Raw genomic sequence first — 22,551 nt, forward strand, 5'->3', positions numbered from 1 at the left:
GTACTAAGTCCAGAAGACGGACAGAAAATGAGATGCTATTCCTTAAGTTTGCATTCAGCCTCATTGTAACAATTCATTAGGGCCACAGACCAATAGGTCATAGTGAGAGTGAGGTGGAGAATTACAGTGGCCGGGTCACCCTTGCAGACTGAACATGTGAACCCTGCATAGCAATCAGTCAATCTGCGATTCACCAATGTCAAGAATTGTGCTTGTGAATGCAGTATTCCTGATTGGAAGAACTCCAAATGAATTGCTGAAAAGACCACCCAAAGTCTCTGGATGTTAGGAAGAAAAGAGGTGAAAGGCAACTGTTGATCACCTGATCAATGACGCTCATTCCCAATGCATGTTATGGCTTGGCATAGTTTTGCACCAGAGCAGTGGGCTTGGTGACGTTAGAAACTCCAGTGTTGTTGGTGACACCAGAGAGGCCTTTTGCATTTTGTAAATGGGAAACAAAGTCACATCAACAACATGACAGGTTAAATTAGAGTGGATGAGTCCGGGCATAAGTCGATTGATTGCAGATGCCAAATACTCATCTTTCTAGCCATGTGCTATTGAGACATTCTGTTTTTGTGTCTTAATGCTCCAAATGGCCTCATTCTACTCCTTTTCTTTTTAAAATATCTTTATTAAGTTTAATTAAAAAACATGCACACATATTAATCCAATATATGGGCTGAAATATAAGAAAAGACAGATCATTTGTGCTGCTCCAATAATATCTAAAACATACATAATATAAATTGTGTGTACTCTTCTCGGTCAAACCCATTTTATCAAAATGTCTCATAAGAAAAACGGAAAACAATTCTACTCATATGTCTTACGGTCACAGCTCAGCCAGGAGTAGCACATCCTCACCTCTGTAAATTAATTGTAAAAATTAAACACCCTTCCTTTGGTCCAACCAAACTGAAGGTCCCTCTGGTCTTTGATGAGCAGTGAAGGAAGGTTGGAAGCAGGCCTTGGGTCACTATTTTGCAGCTTTATCAGTAGCAGCTGTTGCTCTCCGGGAGTCCCTTGAGATATCAGGAAGCAGCGAGGAGCTGCTTGTTATATGGATCAGGCATGTACCCCACATCCAAAAACATTCTCATCTTTCACACAAGGCATGTTAATATTGCCCAGTCTCTCTTGTTTATAACAGTTCAAACTAAAACATTTACAGTATCGAAATCATACACAATCAATTGATTGTTTTAAGGAAAAACAAATGGAGATGTAGAAAAATAGCTCAGATCTCTCGACATTTAAAGGGAAGCCAGATTAATAATGCGACAATATATGCCCTATAAGCACTGGAACACAGCCAAGTAGATTATTTTATTTGCTGAAGCTGACCAAATGTAACTGAGTGTGTGGAACGATAACCAGGGGTGTTTTATCTTCAAGAGATCAAATGCAGCTTCCTTTGTGTCTTACTGCAGAAATATGAACAAGAGCTATTTAAGTTGGCTTTGCCTTGTCTCAGTGCTGTGGCTGGGGCCCTGCCCCCTGACTACATGGAATCCAACTACGTGGCAATGATGGAGAAGCAGTCTTCAGTGGATACCGAAGGAAACTTCAACCCCCAGCCTGTAGATACTTCAAGGTTTGATAGTGCTACGCTTGAACGCTCGACCTTCATTTACTGCCCTCACACTATTCTAGTCAGAAGCAGCCTTGACCTGAGTGATACCTTATTGCATCCTTCAGAGAAAGGGAGCAAATGCAAGTGGGAGTGATGAGGGGAGACTTCAAAAGATTTCTTTCACCTTTCATATTAATTTTTAACGTAACTCTTTTTCTCCACACAGCACAGATAATTTGTAGTACAATAATGTCATTTCTTATTTGTTTTCAATGAATGTCAGGTGCAACTGATGCACTTGATGTTTGATATCAAATATTTAGATTATCTGTTGCAAATTTTCTGGATTTGATCTAACATTCTCCTGGGTTCAACATCTGATTTCTGCCATGTTCAATGCCCAAACTTAATTAATATATGGTGCTACATTACACTCATAACATGGGCTTGCCTGACTACTATTTTCATGTTGCTGTATAGAAAGAGTTATTGAATTCCTTCCAAAGAGGTGAATCAGTCTGGGAGTTCTATTGTAGTCTCACAGTTGACACAATCATGAGTGCCCCACTGCAAGGTATGTATTAGATATATCCTGCAGTGGGGCACTCATGATTGGGTCAATTATGAGACCCAACTGAAAATGTCAGAAGCACTCATCTTTCACTCTGGTAAAGTCAATTTGAAATACCCAGAGTAGCATAATTTATCCTTAAAGCTTTTATACCACACTTCAAGATTCGACTCCTTTATTGTCATGTAATACTGCATAACATATAATATAACAGAAAATTGGCTTCTGCCTGCTGTAAGACAGACAAAGAGTCACCATCATGTTACTCAGCACCTCTTACAGTAAGAGAGAAAGAGAAGCAAAAGAGAGTCCCTTCAAAATCATTGAATGTCCGTGGACCCAACTCTAGCACTCCCGTAGCCTCTAGCCACCCAGACTCCTGTTCGATCCATTAAGCTCCAGATCCAAATCGCTGATAGGACCTTCGAGAGCCCTTCTTGCCATCAGCATCCCGCAACCCGTGTGGGTCCCCTGACTGCGTCTCCCGCAGCTTGTGTGGGTCCCTCAGCCGCCGATCCCCTCACTGGTTCGCTGCTGTGGTCACCATCCTGTAGGATTGTCCCCTGTGATTCTTCTCAACGAGGGGTTTTCTCCCCATTTTTGGTGCTCTGCACCAATCCACTGCTTCCACCTTCCACTTTCCCGGAACCACAGCCCTGGAAACATTCCCTGGAAACATACCACATGGGTTCTTAAGTCTGTGCTGTGTCTATTTGGGAGATGCCTATCTTGGACTTAACTCCCTGGAGAAAGGGATATTACAAAAGCCAAGCTTGTCAATTGATTGATTCTGTGGCTCTGATGAGATTTCTGCTTTTTTGACCAGCAAGAATTCTAATAATGTTTCACTACAAAGCCATGACTTGGCTTATCCCATTCTCCTTTATGAAATAACTGTAAAACTTAAACTGCTGGAGGAACTCACAGGTTAAGCATCATCTGTGGAGGCAAGAGATGGTTGAAATTTTGTGTTAAATTTGCATCAGGATGGAGGGTCCGGAGGGAAGATTGCAGTAAGCAGGAATGAGAGGCAGGGGTGAGACAGAGGTAGGCAGGTGGTAGCTGGAACTAGCAAATAGAGGGACAATGGGCAGATGCAACCAGATGTAGAGGGGATGGGAAAGGTGAACCAAGGGAGACATTTTGTTTTGCAGATTGTTTGTGATCCTGAACTATCCCAACATTAGGGTGATGGAAACAATAAGGCCTGTCAATGGGGAATTGAATGGTCCAAGTTTGGAAGGTTGTGGGAAAGGGCAGGAGAACAGGTTGGACTGGACAGAATTACTGGGTCAAAAGGCCTCCTGGGCTGCAGTGATTCTTTGAATCTGTAATGTGGATGGAAGTGTCAACATGTTGTATTGCCAGCATGCTGCACCAGCTGTGTGTGACATAGCCTAGCCTTGAAGGAAGTGTGTCCAACAGGTAGGGGATACATTATTGTAACATCCACTCTGACAGATCAGTATCACCCTGCACCTCAACACATTGCTTGGTGGTGTCCTATGGTGCAGAGTCTCTTTGTTAAAGAATAAACATAAAGGTAGAGATTACACAACTCTGCAGATAGTCTGTAAGTACTGAAGGGCCACGATAAAGTCAACACACCATGAGCCCAACAAAGCTGCTCCAATTATCAAGTGCAAGGGCTGATTTTGAGAGTACATTTTTGAGAAACAGGTTAATGAAGGATGCAATACTTTCTCCTGCTCAGAGTGAAGTAATTTAGCTTGGGAAATAATGCAAAGCATTATATGTACCCCTTTAAATTTAGGATTTCACCAGAAGCTTGCTCTCCAAATCACTGAACCTGCATCTGCTCCTTCCATAAATTTGAATGGAATCTAACAGCATTGTACTTGTTCAGGCATATTGAACTTGTGTTGATCTCTACCTTCCCAATGTAAATGAATAGAAATAAAGCCACGTGTCCTGAACCCATGACTTAATATTCTGTGCATCATCCTGTAGAGGAAACAGCAGTGGAAGGCACTATAATAAACATCCATTCCAGGTCAAAAACTGGATTGATTAATGCTGTTGCAAATTTCAAATGAATTACTTTTAAATTAAATAAAAGTATATCAGGGAATAACCTATCTTGTTTGTTCAATTTCATTATCAGTATAACACTTCCAGAAAAGTTGGATTATTTCATCAATAAATATGCAGAACACAGTCACGATAAATGGACAATGGACAAGGTAAGACCATTTATTTTCTTTCTTATTCTTGGTTTCATAATGATAAAGATTTGCAGCTTGTCCTTTTGCCCTTGTTTCGATGACACTTTGGATCATAGTACATTTTTTTCCCAGTCCTCTGTGTTGCTATTGCAGTTCAGCAGAGGTCAGCGAGTTAGTGATTGCAGGGCGAACCTGAATGCTTGTGAAAGCTGCAGCTCATCTAAGTAGTGTATATTTTTGGAGCAAAGCTTGAATTCATTTTGGTCCCATTAAGCCACATGTAATTTTATGTAACAGGAACATTCCACCCAAGAAGGCTATTTTTCACAAGCAAGTGGGAAGCATTTTTAAAAATCTCCCACACATAGGTTTTGGTTAAGTTTTATCCTACTTGCATCTGCTTTGGTCTCTCCAGTGGCAGCCCACTTCTTGGTAAGAGGTGACTCAGCTATATCTTGCGTTGAGTCACTTGGAGAGAAAAATTACTGTTGTCTTTTTTTCAACTATTGTTAAGTTTCCTGGCCCATAACTATTCTCCCCAAGAATAGACTGGACAAGACTAAGAAATGATGGGAGTAAGATTTTCAGCAAGAATTTTCTGATGCTACATGGGATTCTATCTTGAAATTGGTAAATTCATCTTCTCTATGCACCCGACATTCATTATTGCAATTTAAAGTAGTACATCAAGCTTTTTCAAAATTCAGTTGGCTAAATTTTATTCTAATTCCTCATGAAAATGTGATAGATGTAAGACTGAAGAAGGTACATGAATTCATTTTTTGGTCAGGTTCCTTGCTTTTCAATTATTGGGAAAATACCTTGTCTTAAGTTCTTAATATTAATTTGGTTCCTAGTCCGTTTCTTGCCCTATTTGGAATTAGCAAGTCAGCTGATTTAAATGTGTCTGGGCTACAATCCCATGTCATTGCCTTTGCTCTTCTTATTGCCAGAAGAGTTATACTTAGGAGATGGAAGGTCGCTGTCCCTCTGACACCGACTCAATAGTAATCTGATATGATGGCATGCTTGACTCTGGAAAAAATTAGATGTCCTACTTACTAATGTAATGAACCTTAATTTTTTTAAATTTATGGGGCCCTTTCCATAATTATTTTCAGAATTTATAAGATTATTGGATCCCATTTTACGGTTTGGTTGTCCTTTCTTTCTTGTATTAATGGAACATATATGTTTAATCATAACTTCTTAAGGGAAGAGTTTTACACACATTTTATTTGTCTCTTTTATAGGTTAGTTGCAGTTATTTGTTAATATACATTTATTTTGTTGGATATATATTCTTGTTATTACTTATGTATGATAATATATGTGTGCATGTGTGTCTATATATATATATATATATATATATAAAATATATACACACACACACACACACACACACATCTATATTTTTATATATATATATAAACATATCAAAAACTCAATAAAAATATTGGAAAGAGAATAGACTTTATTCACAATAAATGATTTACAAAAAATAAAAACTGTTCCACCCTTAAGATCACGTCCATACATTCCTATCGTTGTATATTCTTTCATAAAAACTCTCTATTCACATCGTTGCCACCACTTGTCGTTACTCTTCCCTCTCAATTGCCACCTCTTTCTTGCGTCACACATACAATAGTATGATCATTCCATATTGATGCCTAGCCTGCAAATCTGGATCTTACCACTTCTTGAGGTGGCTGAGAGCAGTAGTTAATGAACTCAATAGCGAAGAACAATCACAGAATGCTCTTTCAGAAATATTTGTAACTGGCATCATGCAATGTTAAGGAGAGGGAGAGTTTTACAGTACAAAAAGAGGCTCTTCAGCTAACCCGTCCACGCCAACCATGATGCTAATCCCATTTGCTGCCTACATTATGACCATATTCCAGTATCTTCAACTTTATCTGGACTGTAGCAGATGCTGTTCTTTTTCCAGTTTACAAATGGATGGGTGTACGGTGAAGCTAACAACGAGATTGCCAAGCTTCATACTTTGCTAAAACCATTCAAACTTCTGTCTGAAAAGGTGAGTAGGAAACCCATCTTTCATCTCATGCATTCAGTTTTATTTCTAAGGAGATTCTCAAATATGATTAAGCGATCCTTCTGTCAGTTGAATAAAAAGAGTAAAACATAAAGGATTATTGCTGTAAATTTGCAAAGTGAATCATGAACAATTTGATATCGAAAATGAGCTTTGAAATTGCAGCCCGATGAAAGGTTTTGGTATGAAGCATTGACTGTGAGCCCTGACGTAGAGTTTCGGTTTGGTGCGTTAATTGTCTTGCCCATCCAGCTGAGTTCCTCTAGCGTTTCCTATATTGCTCCAGTTTTCGAGCATTTGGAGTCTCTCTTGTTTGCCTTTGACATTGCACACTGCTTCTATGAAGTACGAGTAGAAAATACTGGAAATACTCAGACTTAATGTTTCAGACCCATGACCCTGCATCAAAATAAATTCAGTGAGCTGAATCATTAACTTTCTTCATCCTTCCACATCTGCTACCCAACCTGCTGTGTTTTTCAAGCATGTTCCGTTTCAACTTTAGATTTACATCATCTATTGCATTATGGTATTTGACAGTCCATGAAATTGGTCAAGGATATTTCCATATGTTTTGTCTACATTTCTGATACAGCCATGTTGATGGACGTTAGACACTGGTAGCCTCTATGTTCCATGATGTTGCCTTAAGTTTTCTCTGCAGAAGTTATCTGAACCACCCTCCCTGGTGAACTTTGAGACTTAATGAAGTGGGGAATATACAGAAGAAGTAGAAGTGGGAGTACTCCTCATGCCTGCTTCACCATTCATAGAAACATAGAAGATAGGTCATTCGACCCTTCGAGCCTGCTCCGCCATTCAACGAGATCATGGCTGATCTTAAAGTTCAGTACCCCGTCCCCGCCTTCTCTCCGTAACCTTTAATACCCTTATACTGAAGAAATAGATCTAATTCCCTCTTAAATATATTTAATGAATCTGCCTCTACTGCCCTCTGTGGCAATGAATTCCACAGATTCACCACCCTCTGGGTCAAGAAATTCCTCCTCATCTCGGTCCTAAATGGTTTGCCTATTATCCTCAAACCATGGCCCCGGGTTCTGGATTTCCCCATCATTGGTAACATCCCATCTGCATCCATTCTGTCCAGTCCTGCCAGAATTTTATAGGTCTCTATGAGATCCCCTCTCAATCTTCTAAACTCCAGCGAGTACAATCCCAATTTGCGCAATCTTTCCTCATAAGTCATTCCTGCCATTCCAGGTATCAGCCTGGTGAATCGCCTCTGCACTCCCTCCATTGCAAGAACATCCTTCCTTAGATAAGGTGACCAAAACTGCACAGTGTGAAGCGGCTGATATTTTATCTTAGTGCCACTTATCTGCACGAACCCCATAGCTCTTTGTTTACTTAATACTAAAAAAAGGCTTTGACCTGTGCCTCGAATATATTGAATGATTCAACCTCAGCACTTCTTGTGTCCACTGCCCCTTTTTCCCCTCTTGAAGCAATTCCAAAGGTTCGCTATCCTCTAGGGGGAAAATATCTTCTAAACTCTGTACCAAATATCGATTATTTATTCTGATAGTGTGAGCCGTGGGTTGAGAACTCTTTGCCAGGTGAAGCACCATTCAAGTATCCAACAGAACGTTCCACCAAGTATGAATTTTACATTTGATGAGAATTTTGTAAATTTAAATGAATTAATCACATTTTCTACCAATCTCAAAAGGTTGAGGCCTGTTTAAACTCTCCTCCTGCAACAAACCCATCACTTTAAGAATCAATCCATTGAACTATCACATCAACCTATCAATTACACCAATAATGCTTTAGATGGGAGACCAGACCTGCACCCAGCTGTGGTCTCTTCAGGACCCAAGATAATTGGACTGTGGTATTGCTCCTCTTTTTCTCAAATCTTAGAAGAAAGCTCAACAGTCTGCTTACAACACCTTCCAACCACATGGCATTAACATTAACTTCTCCAATTTCCATTACATCCTTCCCATGTGTCTCTCTTTTTCCCTATCTCTCTGTCTCCTTTCATCTAGCTCCCCATTCTCTTCCGTTTCCCTCCTCTGAGAGCTACCCCCTCCCCATCATTTCTCAGCATTTTTCTCTTCTACCTTCCCACTGTATCCACCTATGATCTCTTACATATGCTCCTCCCACTACGTTGGCTCCATCCCTCTTACCACCACCCCCTCACTAATCTTTTTATTCAGGCACTTGTCTACTTTTGCTTACACCTGATGAAGGCCGCAGGCCCGAAACGCTGGCTACCCTTTACTTCCTATGGATGCTGCCTGACCTGCTGAGTTTCTTCACACACTTGGGTATTACTCTTCTGAGAGCTTCATTTGTCTGGGTTCTTGGGCTAGAGTAGAGGAGAGATGTTTTAAGGGTATTAGAATTGTTCATGAATGTTCTGATGTCGCGGAATTTGCCTCTGCTTGATGGTGGAAATGTAGGATGATGTCTGTTGGGAATACATGCATTCATACAACTCTGTGTGTGTGTGTGTGTGTGTGTGTGTGTGTGTGTGTGTGTGTGTGTGTGTGTGTGTGCGCACGCGGGCGCATGCACGCAAGCATGTGTGTGTGTGTGCACACGCGGGCGCATGCACGCAAGCATGTGTGTGAATGTGTGCGAGCGCGTGTGAGTGCACGGCAAGTGTGCACATGTTTGTGTGAGTGCGTGCTTGTGTGTGTGTGCATATGTGTGTGCTTCCGTGTGTGTCCAGCAGAGTCTGCTGATCTCAGGCTTTGTCCCTCCACTGCACTCACCCTCTCCTTGACACTTTCCACCTCCATTCTCTTTATTCTCTGAATTTCATCCTTCACTCTGTTCCCTGTGTGTTCCTCAGATGCCCTCCCTTGACCCCTCACTCGGGCGTCTCCCTCTCTCTTGCAATGTTCCACCCTCCTCCATCCACATTTCCTTCCTACTCTGCATCAGCTTCCTCATCTTCCTCTGGGTATCTTCCTTCCCTCTGCCTCCCAATTCCTCTCTACACTTCCACTCCTGCTGCACCTTTGAGATCCCTGTGCACCATTTCCTTGTGCCATTGTCTGGGGGTGTGTTGGCTGGTGGTGACACCCAGGGGTTGGTGAGTGGGCATGTTTGCAGCTCCAGGCATGCTGTTGTAGGTTGCAGAGCAAAATAGCAAACCCAGAGAACGGAAACTGGTCTGTGGAGGGTATGGCTAGGGAGTAATGTACCTTCGTGCTTTCACTCTTTACTACCCACCTTTGATACTCTCTCTTTCCATTGAACAGGAACATACCTGTCTCTGACTTTAATACAGCCCTCACCCCACATCTTCCAGAAAAAAAAAAACTGCAGGGAGAATGGGAGTATTGCCCACTTGGTGCTGCCAATGTCAACAGGTGACAATGGTCAGACCAATAACTAACCCTTGATACAAGATTCCAACCTGAAATGTTGACAGATTGTTTCTCTGCATGGATACTGCCTGACCTGCTGAGTCCCTCCAGCTTCTATCAAGTTTCCAGCATCTCTGAACTGACAAGGGAGTTAATAGATCAATTGTGGCATCTCACTGAGCATCTGTGCCTGCACCATCCCTAATCCCAAAACATGGGATTACCTTTGGTGCTGCCTTTCAATTCATGGGGCCTCAAATATGTACACAATACGGGAGATCCAATTAATTTTATTTCTATTTATAAATGTGGTATCATCTGCTATGTATTCTGTGGTATAATATGCATCCAGATCATGACTCAAAATTGATAATTTTAGCTTCCAACTGCCACTGTTGACATAGAACAGATCAGCACAGTACAGGCGCTTCAGCCCAAAATGTTATGTATATAACCTACTCTATGATCAATCTCACCCCTCCCTCCCTCCCTCACAGTCTGTAATCTCCCATTTGAGTTATATCCACGTGCCTACTCTCTTTTAAATGTACCTATTGCGACCGCTTCCACCACCAGCCCCAGCATTCCATTCCAGTGCCCATCACTTTCTGTCAAGAAAATCTACCTCAGACAAAATTTCCTAAACTTTCCACCTCCAGTATTGGCCATTGCCGCCCAGGGAAAAATGTGGTTGTCCCTTCTATGCTGTTCAAAATCTTATACAACTCTATTAATTCATCTCTCATCCTTCTTCACTCCAAAGAGAAAAGCTGAAGCTCCCACAACCTTTCCTCATAAGACATATTCTTCAATCCAGGCAGTATCGTGGTAACTCTCCTCTTCACTTTCTTTCAAGCTTTGACATCATTCCTATCATGACCAGAAATGAAGTGTGGCCCAACAAACCATTTACCTTCTTAACTACACTATCAACTTGTGCAGAAACTTTGAGGGATTGATGGACCTGAATCCCAAAATTCCTATGTTGCAACACACTGTCAAAAATTCTGCCATTAAGCATATATACCACCTTCGAGTTTGATATTTCAAAGTGCATTGTTCCATTTTTTTTGTTTGAACTCCATCTGCCATTTCTCTGCCCATTTCTATGCTATCCATATCACCACCAGCCTTTGTATCATCTACAAACTTACTAACCTACCTTTTCACTTACTCATCCAAGTCACTTATAAAGATCATAAAGACTAGGGATGCCATGAAAGATCTTTGGAGAGACTACTAGTCATTTAACCTAAGTCAGAATACACTTCATCAGCTATCACCCACTGTCTTCTGTGGGCCAGGCAATTCCAAATCTACACATACCCCTTACATGAAAACTATCCCGAATAAGACTGTACTTTTCCAAATCCTTCTAAATCCTGCCCCAAATAATCCTTTATCCGCAGACATAAATGAAAAATTAGCCATTTTTCTGATTATTTTCCAGGACAAGGAAGTGTATCGTTGGCCCATAAAGGAGTCTCTGAAAACGATGGTTGCTTGGAGTTGGACAATAGAACGAACTCGAGAAGGAGAATCCATGGCATTACATCATAGAACACGGCGAATATCTCAGTCGAGTCAGGTAAGGAGTTTTTTTTTTCAGATTTATTGTCAGAGTACATACATGACGTCATGTATGACCCTGAGATTCTTTTTCCTCTGAGTGAGGCAGAATTACCACTTATTGGTAGTGCAAAAAAAAGCTGCTCACGTACGCATGTAAACTAATAAAGAAATGTTAACAAACTGTTCAATACAGGGAGAGAAAAATAAAACAGTAAACTGCAAAAGTAAGAATCCTTAAATGAGTTCTTGATTGAGTTTGTTGTTGAGGAGTCTGAAGGTGGAGGGGCAGCAGCTGTTCCTGAACCTGGTGTTGTGAGTCTTTTGCTATATCTGATTCCTGATGGTGGGTGATGTGAATCTTTGATGATTGCTGCTGTTCTCCGACAGCAGCGTTCCCTGCAGATGTTCTGAATGGTGGGAAGGGTTTTGCCTGTGATGTCCTGGGCTGTTCCCATTACCTTTTCCAGGGCTTTATGTTCAGAGGTATTGGTCTCCTCACACTAGACAATAATGCAGCCAGTCAGCACACTTTCCACTATGCCTCTGTAGAAATTTATCAGGGTTTCCGACGTCATACCAAACCTCCATAAACTCCTGAGGAAGTAGAGATGTTGATGTGCTTTCTTCATGATGCTATTAGTATGTTGGGTCCAGGAAAGATCCCTGGGATAGTGACTCCCAAGAACTTAAATTTGCTCACCCTCTTCACCTCTGAACCCTGGATCGTACACCTCTGGTTTTCCTTTCCTGAAGTCAACAATCAGTTCAATTCATACTTAAGCCTTCAGTTTCTGTTCCTCCTAGCGCCACTGTTGTGTTATCCAGTGGATTTAAAAGTCTTTCTGAAATCACTGGGAACTTGAGACTTCAACTAATTGGATATACAAATTAAGGCTAGCTTTCAATTTCTGATTTGTTTTCAATTATTTCAAGTTAAAAGCGAAGCAGAATGCTATTCCCTCTTGGAGAACATTCATTACATCACCAGCACAGACCTCCGTCCATCGCAAACACTCCCCCTCACTCGTCACCAGCATAGGTTGTCCTCTCTTCACCAAGCAGTCTTCCCATCACCAGCACTGCTTGCTCCTCATTACCTGCTTACCCCCTCCCTTGTCCAACACAAACTGCCCTCCTCCTCCATCATAAACAATATCTCCTCTCTCCCATCACAGATAGAGGCTCCTCACTCCCCATCATACACAGAGACTCCCCTCCCCCATCACAGACAGAGTTCCCCCCCCACATCTTTCCCCATTGCAGGCACAGACTGCTGACCCCCATCATGGCCACAGAATATTCCCCCATTACAAGGGATCATATAACCAGCATGGTTTTCCCTTCTCTCATTTACCACGGGTCATTTACCATCTGCTGTCAAATTCCACTGTACTGCTAACCCACGAGCTGGATATCCTCACAGATACCAGGACTCTTGTGGATAAACTGTTCTCACCAGCAGAAAATAGTAATCGTTGAAGCAGGAGCTGCTGCGGATCCAGCCCATGGCTCCAATCAATGCTTGCGGTAGCCTTGCTTGCTTCTCTGTGTCACCCCCAGGACCATTTATTTGTACAACAGAATGGGACTTTTCGGGGACCAGAAGGCAGTTAAACAAATCTGAAGTCAGAATGGTTTATTCAAATAAAACTGGATAAATGCGCTGGGCATTGGGTTTCTGAAGAGCCAAAAAAGGATTTTATCTAAAATGGTGTAGAAAGGATAGAAGAAATGGAACTTGACTTTCCCCCATACTTTGTCTTTTGTGCAATTGATGCCCTGGATAGTAACATGTGCCCACTCTTTTGTACCTAAGTGTGTTTGTGCTTGCTGCCCAGGTTTCAATAGATTCTGCGCATGGTTACAGCCCTCGGCCAACTGATATGAGCAACGTCACCCTGTCCAGGGACCTGCATGTAAGTTCAACCTGCTGACATTAGTTGTGTGCCATTGCAGTTACACTGAAGAACTCCTGCTTTTGATCTTGGCTTTTCCAGATCAGCTTCAACTCATTCATTCACAGGTTTTATTAAAAACACACAGTTTAGCGAAAGGCCGTTTCACCCACCTCACCACTGAATGAGCGGTTGGATACATTTTTCTTCCAGAAATTGGCACTAATCTCCAAGTCCCAAAACCTGCTCTTATTTCCCACTGACCAGAAGATTGACATTTGTCAAGACGTCTCGATGAAGAAATCACCTCTCTCCATCGATTCCACTGAGTGCTTCTCTAACTGTGCAGAAAATCAAGAGAAACAGGAGCAAGGATGGCCATTGGGCCCATCGAGCCTGCTCTGGTAATTCAACCAGATCATGGCTCATTGGGCTGTGGACTCAGCTCCAGTTACTAGCCTGTACCCCATAACCCTTGATATCCTTATCATTCAAAAACCTCTCTGCGTCTTAAATACATTTCATGAGGCTTCCTTGTGCAAAGAATTCCACACATTCTCTTCTCTCTGGGAGAAGTAGTTCCTCCTCATCTCTATTTTAAATCTACGCCTCCGTATCTATGGCCCCCTAGTTCTAATCTCACCTGCCAGTGGAAACAACCTCATTGCTTCTATCTAATCTATTCCTTTCATAATTTTTATTCCCCCATCGCCCTTCTAATCTTGATTGAATTCAGTCCCAGGCTACTCAATCTCTCTTCATTTTCCAGAATCAATATGGTGAACCTGCTCGGCACTGGCTTCCAAAACCATTTTGTCTTTTCTCAAGCCAGGAGACCAGAATTGCACAAGGTACTCCAGGTGCAGCCTCACCAGTACCCTGTACAGTTGCAGCAGGACCTCCCTGCTCTCAACTTTAATCACCCTATCACTCTAGATGTCCTGCACTTCATCCAGATCTTTTATCGCACACATATTATGATCAGATCACTCCTCAGCTTTCTAAATGGACAGGGATGCATTCCTTGAGATATCCCCAACCCTGCTTTACAAAGCAATAGTGTTCTGAGAAAACCATCCATATCATGACTTTTCATTCAGTGAACCCTTTATTCCCTGTTGAATCCCTGTCTTGGTCTAAAGATACAAGGCCATGAAGTATGGTGCTGGGGACCCACTTTAATAGGTCATCTTGAAATTAAATTTGTACCTGTGCCATAGCTTTACCTACAGTTCCACAGTTCCCTAACCTCTGGTCAGAACTCGCATCATGGCTCACACTCCTTTCTGGACTCTGCTCACAAATCTTCTGTCCAGTGCAGACCAACCCCACCCACTCAGATCTTCGATCCCAACTGTCCATTTCCTTGATGATCTCCCATCTTCCCTTACTGATTGCCTTGCCCAAATTTCACCCTGGTTCCTCCAGCCAAACCAGTTCCTTCTGATCTCCTGAGTCTCACTTTTACCAATTTCCAACGGCCAATCATAATTCTTCCTTCCTTCATCATTGAGCCTACTTATCTTACTTTACACTTCCCACCCCGATGGGCAACCCAATCATCATTCTCCCTCTCCTACCACTCCATGAAGGAATTGCGTTAACGTATTTATAATCCAATGACTGACCATGATGGCAATGAGACTTGCAGCATAGAGCTTATATGCATCATAAAGAGGCAATATTCATTTTCTGGGCAGTGGGATTATGGTTACTAATGATCAATATTTTCTTGAAAAGCAGGGGCATGCATGCTTTTTGCTAATACCTTGGAGAGGGGCTGAGGTCTGAGTTTTAGAACGTTACCTTCTATGGGCAAGACCTGCTGAGTTCCTGCAGCATTTTTGTGTTTCTAGTACAATCAATGTCTGAAGGCTTGCATGTTTCACTCCAATATTTCAATTTCCATCACTCCAGAAATCAATCATGATGTTTACCATTAAAAGTCGTGATATCTATGAATGTTTATTCATCATTTATGTAGGCAATGGCAGAGCTTCTAGCTGAAAACTATCACAACATTTGGGCAAAGAAAAAGAAAAATGAACTGGAAGTTAAAGGTAATGATGTATGTTGTATTATCATGAGGTCACTGCTAGTTTTATTGGATTTGACAGGACTTTAATGTCTTAGATCTTATTTCAATTGTTTTAAATGAACAGTTGTTTTGTCAAAATCTGCGGCAGGGTGTATGGACCATCTTGTACACTTTGACATTGAATGCAAAATTTGCAGTTTCTTATTAAATGTGATCTGTCAGTTTGCAGCAGGTTTTGATCAGATGGGAAAGGCCACTCTAACATTATCATCTAATTATTGCCTGCAAAATCCTGGTCAAAGGAAAACAAGCTGGGTTATTGTAATTGAAATACCCTAAAAGCCCTGGTACCCGGCACCTATTAGTAGATGCCGGATAAGTGAATTTTCTGATTGTTTGAGATTGAGTGTTGTTTGCCTGGTGTATTGATCGCTTGGGGTGAATTGACCACTAGGGGGTGCCATTTTAAACTTACGTATTTCTTACCAATTTATTTTCCATGATTTCTTTGCCTGTTGCTTGAGGCTGCAGTTTGCTTGAATTCTGGAAAACAGAGATTTTACTGTATTCTGATTTTCTGTACAATAGAGGAATAACCAGAATGTAAAAAAGTTAGAAGGCAAACATTTCTCTTTTTTTCTTTTAAAAATATTTTTAGTGATTTTAATAGAAAAAAACATGATTCTAACATTTCTTGAAGGGACATTTGGCCTGCTGCTTCAGCTCATGATGCATCTCAAATATTTTTTGCTTTTGGGTTTAGTGCAATTAGTGTGACCTAATTTTGTTTTCAAGTTATTTTTATTCTCCAGTTATTGTGGTTCAAGTGTAGTCTCATCTGACTACACATATACAACCTGACAAAACATCATTTCTCCAGACGACAGTGCACACACATACACACAATGTGCAGAACATTATAATCAATATATAATTTAAAATAGATATATGTTGGGATGATTTACTCATTTACAGGATACTGTCTATCAATCTCACAACCTGCAGGAAGAAGCTGTATTTCCCAGCCTGGCAGTCTTGATTTTGATGCTCCTGTACCTCCTTCTTGATGGTTGTGGGTCAAAGATATTGTGTGCTGGATGGAAAACGCCCTTAATAATTTGTTGAGCCTTATTTAAGCTTTAGAAGTCGTCAATGACCCCCAGTAATCTTCTCAGCCATTTTGATAACCCTCTTTTTGGACTTATGGTCCGAAGCTTTACAGCTACCATGCAATGATGTAGCCAGACAGTACACTCTCAATGGTTCTCCTGAAAAGTGATGTCAAGATGGGGGCCGGTAGCCTTGCCCTCCTCACCCTCCTTAGGAAGGGGAGACACTGCGCCTTCCTGACTAATGTGGAGGTGTTGTGGATCCAGGATAAGTTGTACTAATATGCTCAGCAAGGAACTTTTGCTCTCTGCTCTCTCCATGATGGAGCCATGAAGTGTAATGGAGAATTTACAGTTTGAAACCACACTCCTGACATGGCTGTGTCTCTGTGTTCCCTATTACCATAAATTCTCTGTTATCTGGAATTCCAGCAGGAACAGGTAAATAAATTGCTGAAAATAAATAGGTAAACAATGCGCTGGTTGTTCGCCATTCATGCAACACAATCTCAAGCAACCAGAAAATTCACTTATCTGGCATCTACCAATCCCCTTAGATGCCAGATACCAGGGGTTTTACTGTACTTTGTTTATTAGTTCACCTTCAATGGAAGTTCTTGCTCTTCATTAAGTTTTCCATATTTCATTTTGGAATGGAAAAATGTTGGGGGCGTAAGATGTTTCTTTTGCAAATTTACAATTTGTGATCCCTCTGCTCATTGCTTGATGTGAAGGAGGAGGAAACCACCCGTTGCTGGTACCCTATGACACGCTGACAGCCAAAGAGAAAGCCAAAGACCGGGAGAAAGCACAGGAAATACTCAAGTTTTTGCAGATCAATGGCTACGCAGTTTCAAGGTACGAGGAGCAGCACAAGGACAGCTGTAGTAATCAATAGTAATCAACGCAGTTCATGTGCAAAGTGGTAATACCCAAACAATATTACAATTTTAAAAAAAGAAACATCTCCAAGCTTGACATTTAAGTTGTCAAATTAATGCTCATAAATCCAATTGATCTCTCCACTTGTTAGGCATCCAAGTGAGAGAAAATTTCACCCCTAAATATTGGGAAGACTGGGGCCATTTTATCCCATCAATTTTGCACTCTTCCTTCTTTAACTGTTTATTCTATTGGGATCAATGGATTCAATACATTGGGTCAATTTAAAGTGGGGGTTGTTATAATTTTGATGAGTAAGGGTGTCAAAGGAGACAGGGAGAAGGTATGAGAATGGGCAAGAGAGGAAAAATACATCAGCCATGATTCAAATAGCAGAGCAGACTCGATAGGCTGAATGGTCTAATTCTGGTTCATTGTTTCATATTTCAACCCAGGATGAGCTTTGGGATGTCTATCATGATCAGTGGTTGGTTGGTGCCCATGTTTCATAATGGAAGTGTGACTTGCCAGTCCAGTCTGGGAGGTGTGTAGTAAGTTGGACCATGTGTTGAGGAGCAGGTTGGCTGTTTGAAATAGTGGGAAGTGCCTGGACAGTGTGGACATGGAGAGAATATTTCCTACATTGGAGGAAGTCTGAGACCAGAGGGCATGGAATACAAAAACGTCCCTTTAGAACAGAAGTGAGGAATTTCTTTACCCAGATGTTGGTGAATCAATGGAACTCATTGCCACGGATGGCTTTTGAGGACACGTCATTGGGCGTATTTAAGACAGGGCTAGATAGGTTCTTAATGAGGAAGGGAACCAGGGGTTATGGGGAGAAGGTAGCAGAAAGAGGTTGAAAAGGAATGTAAATCCTTTACTATCAGCCATGATGGAATGTCAGGTTGGTTTTGATCGGCCGAACAACCTAATTCCACATCTATGTCTTTTGCCAAATGGTGGTTATTGGTCTGAAATTCCTACAACCACCTTGAGGGCAGTTTTGGTTCAACAGATTGAAATGGGGAGAACATTGCTGTCAGAATGCAGGAGTGTGGGGAATATGATGGGATTTGGAGGAACATTGTCAGTCTGAGGCAGTTTGCCAGCACTGATCTCCTTTAAGTTACATTCCTTTATGGACACAATCTTATCCAACCACAGAGAATTTAATTACTTTCAGTGTTTCTTCTGAAGTGAGTAATTCTTCTGTTCAGGAGGTGAGCATTTTAAATGACCAGTTTTTCTACAAAGAAGGAATTTTCTAACTGTAATCTTTTTTATCCTCCAGGGGATTAAAGGACATGGAACTGGATACCCCTTCCATTGAAAAGAGATTTGCCTACAGCTTTCTCCAGCATCTCATCAAATACTTTGACCAGGCTCATGAGTACATACTGCAGTTTGGTAAAGTGCACATTTCCAGCTTATAAGTGTATTAGGTTCCAAATGGAAATGGTGACATCGTGATTAGTTCCACTGTCAATGACCAGGCTCTTAGACGAAAGATCTGTCTGGTTTAGATCTCTCAACAGCAGCCGGGGAATTTAAATTCCAATAACTAATTAAATATGTCACATATTTAAAATGCAGGTGTCAGAATTTGTGGTCGTGAAAAGGTGGGACGGTTGTGATAATGCAGTCATGTCACTCGTGGAGTTATTGAGTCTTAGAGCACAGAACAGGGCCTTTGGCATGCTATCCAAGTTGGCATTCTGAGCTTGTTCCATTTGCCTATATTTGGTCCACATCTTTCAAAGCCCTTCCTATCTGCATGACTGTCTTTCTGTTGTGTATTTACTCTAAAGAATAGTCTCACACAATAGGAACTGTGATCACTCTTTAATTCTGTTCAAGATTGCGTCTAACTGAACGTACATGTCAAATTTAACTTATAACGTCACATGGACATGCGCGTTCCCTTAACACTCTTCACCCACAAAATAAAATTGTGGTTTCTTCCAAATAACGGTGTGCTGTGGTGCAGCAAGCAAACATAAAAACTTGAGAAGACTACTGCAGGCTTTAATCAGCTTAGAGTTGAACACCAGGTCTGTTCTGCCTCTGGTTCCACATGCCCGACTGGTTTAGGAAGGGGCCGGCTCAAGTCTGGTGGTTGATAGCCGATGTGATGGGGCCGGCTCCCAGGTTGCCTACCTGCAGTAAGCCGGTAAGAGTGCGGCTATAGTAGTGATAATATCACCACATACAGTTTAATGTATATATGTTAACACTTGTGGAGACTGCAGTGAAACTGAAGCACCACTTCAACACCACTTTAACACCACTGAAGCACCACTTTAACACTACTTCAACACCACTTCAACACCACTTTAACACCACTGAAGCACTACTTCAACACCACTTCAACACCACTGAAGCACCACTTCAACACCACTTCAACACCACTTCAACACCACTTTAACACCACTGAAGCACCACTTTAACACTACTTCAACACCACTTCAACACCACTTTAACACCACTGAAGCACTACTTCAACACCACTTCAACACCACTGAAGCACCACTTCAACACCACTTCAACACCACTTCAACACCACTTTAACACCATTGAAGCACTACTTCAACACCACTTCAACACCACTGAAGCACCACTTCAACACCACTTCAACACCACTTCAACACCACTTCAACACCACTTTAACACCACTCAAGCACCACTTCAACACCACTTCAACACCACTGAAGCACCACTTCAACACCACTGAAGCACCACTTCAACACCACTTCCAACACTACTTCAACACCACTTCAACACCACTGAAGCACCACTTCAACACCATTTCAACTAATAATTTTAACTGGAAGTTCCAAGCAATCTAACTTGAAAATGCATTAAACTTGGAAAACACACAAAGTCTTTTAAGCCATGGCACATAATTTTTGAGATGTGCTGGAGGGTATTTTTCTCTCTTGGGTCTTCTCGGAGATGAAGAGCACTGGAGTACCAACTTCCAACTTTGCTGGAACACGTAACCTCACATCTCTGGCTGACACTTCTGGCTATGTGTCTGGTGCTTGGATGGGATCTTGCCCCTGTCCAGCCGCTAATGATAATGGGCTATTCATAAGGCAGCAAAGTCAGGTTGTGCTAAAGGCAGAATGTTGGGGGATCATCTGAAATCGGCACTGAAATGAGGTCCTGTATTGCTCTTACCTGGTCGTGGTGTCATTTTCATATCTTGTCACCCACTAGTACAGAATATGAACATGGACTAAGTTTCTTGAGAAGCATGCTTCTTACCTATGTTTCTTTATACTCCCTGTAATATCATACCAATACTTGTACGATCTCTCAAGATCTTGTTGGCTTACTTGGGAATATTGACTGCTGAATACGAAGACCGATGTTTGGGTGCACCGCAGCAAGTTGGGTTCTCAAGTTGCGTCCAAACATCAATTCTGCCGGTGTGCATTTTGTAGTGGAGTATGATAAAAGAAAATCTGTGATTTTATGATTACATGATGTTTTTAATGAACTCTTTGCCTGCTTAAAAGTCTGAATGAAGCAGACTTGGATGGTAGGGTGGAGATAATATGTACCAAACATTGTTGTTTTGCAGGAACTTCTTGAAAGCATCTATCCCAGCTATGTTCTCCGTGATTTCTCAATTCAGCTCTTTCTCTGGGTATAAATTAAACCTTCATAAAATAAACTTTTTCCAATTAATGCACAGGTCCCTATCCACCCTCAAGTTCCATTAATGATTGTCAGAGATAATTTCACACACTTAGGGGTTAAAATTACTAAACAATTTAAAGAGTTATATAAACACAATTTTACTCCTCTATTCAAGAATATAAGGTTGTCTTTTTCTAGATAGTCTCCTTTATCATTATCTTTAATAGGTTGTATTAATGCAGTTAAAATGATAATATTACCTAAGTTTTTATATCTGTTTCCAGTATTAACTCAAAAGTTTCTTCCTTTATTTGGAAGAACAAAAACTCTAGAATTAGTAAATTCCATTTACAAAAATTGAAAAATCCCACCTAAGTCTAGATTTTGTTACTGGGCTATTAATGTTTATCTAAATTTATGGAGTTTTTATTCTGACAAATTGGATTGTCCATTATGGACAGATTTAGAATTGAAATGTATACAGCAGTATTCAGTGGCCTGTTTATTGGGTACCTCTCTTCCATTCAGTTTTTCCAAAATCAGTAAGGATATATCTAATCCAATACTCAAACATATATTGCAAATCTACTTCCAATTTAGGAAATTTTTAAATTTAAAAATAATTTTGTTTTATCTCATACTATCTCATAATTTTTCTGCCACCAATAATTGATCAATCCTTCTCTATATGGAAAATCAAAGATATTATTTCTTTTGCAAATTTATTTAAGGAATGTTGTTTAATGTCTTTTTGTAAATATGACTTATCAAATTTTCTTATTTTTTTAGATATTTACTGATTAGAAATTTCTTAAATACCATATTACCGGAGTTTCCATTGTTTATATCCACCAAATCTAGTTGATAATATTTTTCAATTGAATCCTTCTCAGAAAGGATTAATTGGAATTATATGTGATAGATTATTGAAATTACATCCAGTACTTCACAATAATCTTAAAAAGGCTTGGAAATTGGAACTTGCAAGACCCTTATTGGAGGATCTATGTGACAAGATTCTTAAACTGCTGAATATGTATCTGACATTCATTAATCCAATTCAAAATGATGTATTGTGTTCACATGTCCAAAGATAAGGCGGCTTGTATCTTTTCTAATATAAATCTTAATTGTGACTGATGCAAATCTGATATTGCTACATACCACATATGTTTTGGTCTTGTCCATCTTTAGAAATCTATTGGAAAGATTGTTTTAATATCTTTTCAACTGCATTTCAGGTGGAGCTACGACCCAATCCAATAACTGCTCTCTTTGGGGTTATTGACCTAGATGTAGGGAGTTTTTCTGTACCTGTGCAGCGGGTTGTGGCCTTCTCTGCATTGTTGGCAAGAAGAGCCATATTATTCAAATGGAAAGACTCTAGACCTCCAACAGTGTGTAGTGAACTGGGATTCATTAGAAGTGTCCTGTACTGACGACTGGTCCCGCCTCCCGGCTCCTCCCCTGAGGGCCCGTATATAACCCTGGTTTCCCGCCTAAACCCAGAACCCCTCTGAAGCTTGTTCATGAACCCTACCTGTATTGTAAGTTAAAAAATTTGCTAGTTTTCCTTCCAGTCGAGTGTGAGCTTTCATCTACACAACAATTTTATTAACTTACAAACAAGGATGGAGGCGTTACTCAAGCCCAGTATGC

General features: G+C 40.9%; 1 protein-coding gene across 1 annotated transcript in view; it reads left to right on the plus strand.

The window, feature by feature from the left end:
* The window catches only part of ryr2a (ryanodine receptor 2a (cardiac)), a 612,110-nt gene that overhangs the window by 350,965 nt on the left and 238,594 nt on the right, over positions 1-22,551 (plus strand). Inside the window, exons 52-59 of the mRNA XM_069936123.1 lie at positions 1,437-1,600; positions 4,276-4,354; positions 6,291-6,380; positions 11,199-11,336; positions 13,159-13,236; positions 15,200-15,275; positions 17,097-17,220; positions 18,539-18,654. Coding sequence (XP_069792224.1) covers positions 1,437-1,600; positions 4,276-4,354; positions 6,291-6,380; positions 11,199-11,336; positions 13,159-13,236; positions 15,200-15,275; positions 17,097-17,220; positions 18,539-18,654 — 865 coding nt within the window. The remainder of the gene's footprint in view (positions 1-1,436; positions 1,601-4,275; positions 4,355-6,290; positions 6,381-11,198; positions 11,337-13,158; positions 13,237-15,199; positions 15,276-17,096; positions 17,221-18,538; positions 18,655-22,551) is intronic.

This window comes from Narcine bancroftii, chromosome 4, assembly GCF_036971445.1.
Source record: "Narcine bancroftii isolate sNarBan1 chromosome 4, sNarBan1.hap1, whole genome shotgun sequence".
Taxonomy (NCBI): Eukaryota; Metazoa; Chordata; class Chondrichthyes; order Torpediniformes; family Narcinidae; genus Narcine; species Narcine bancroftii.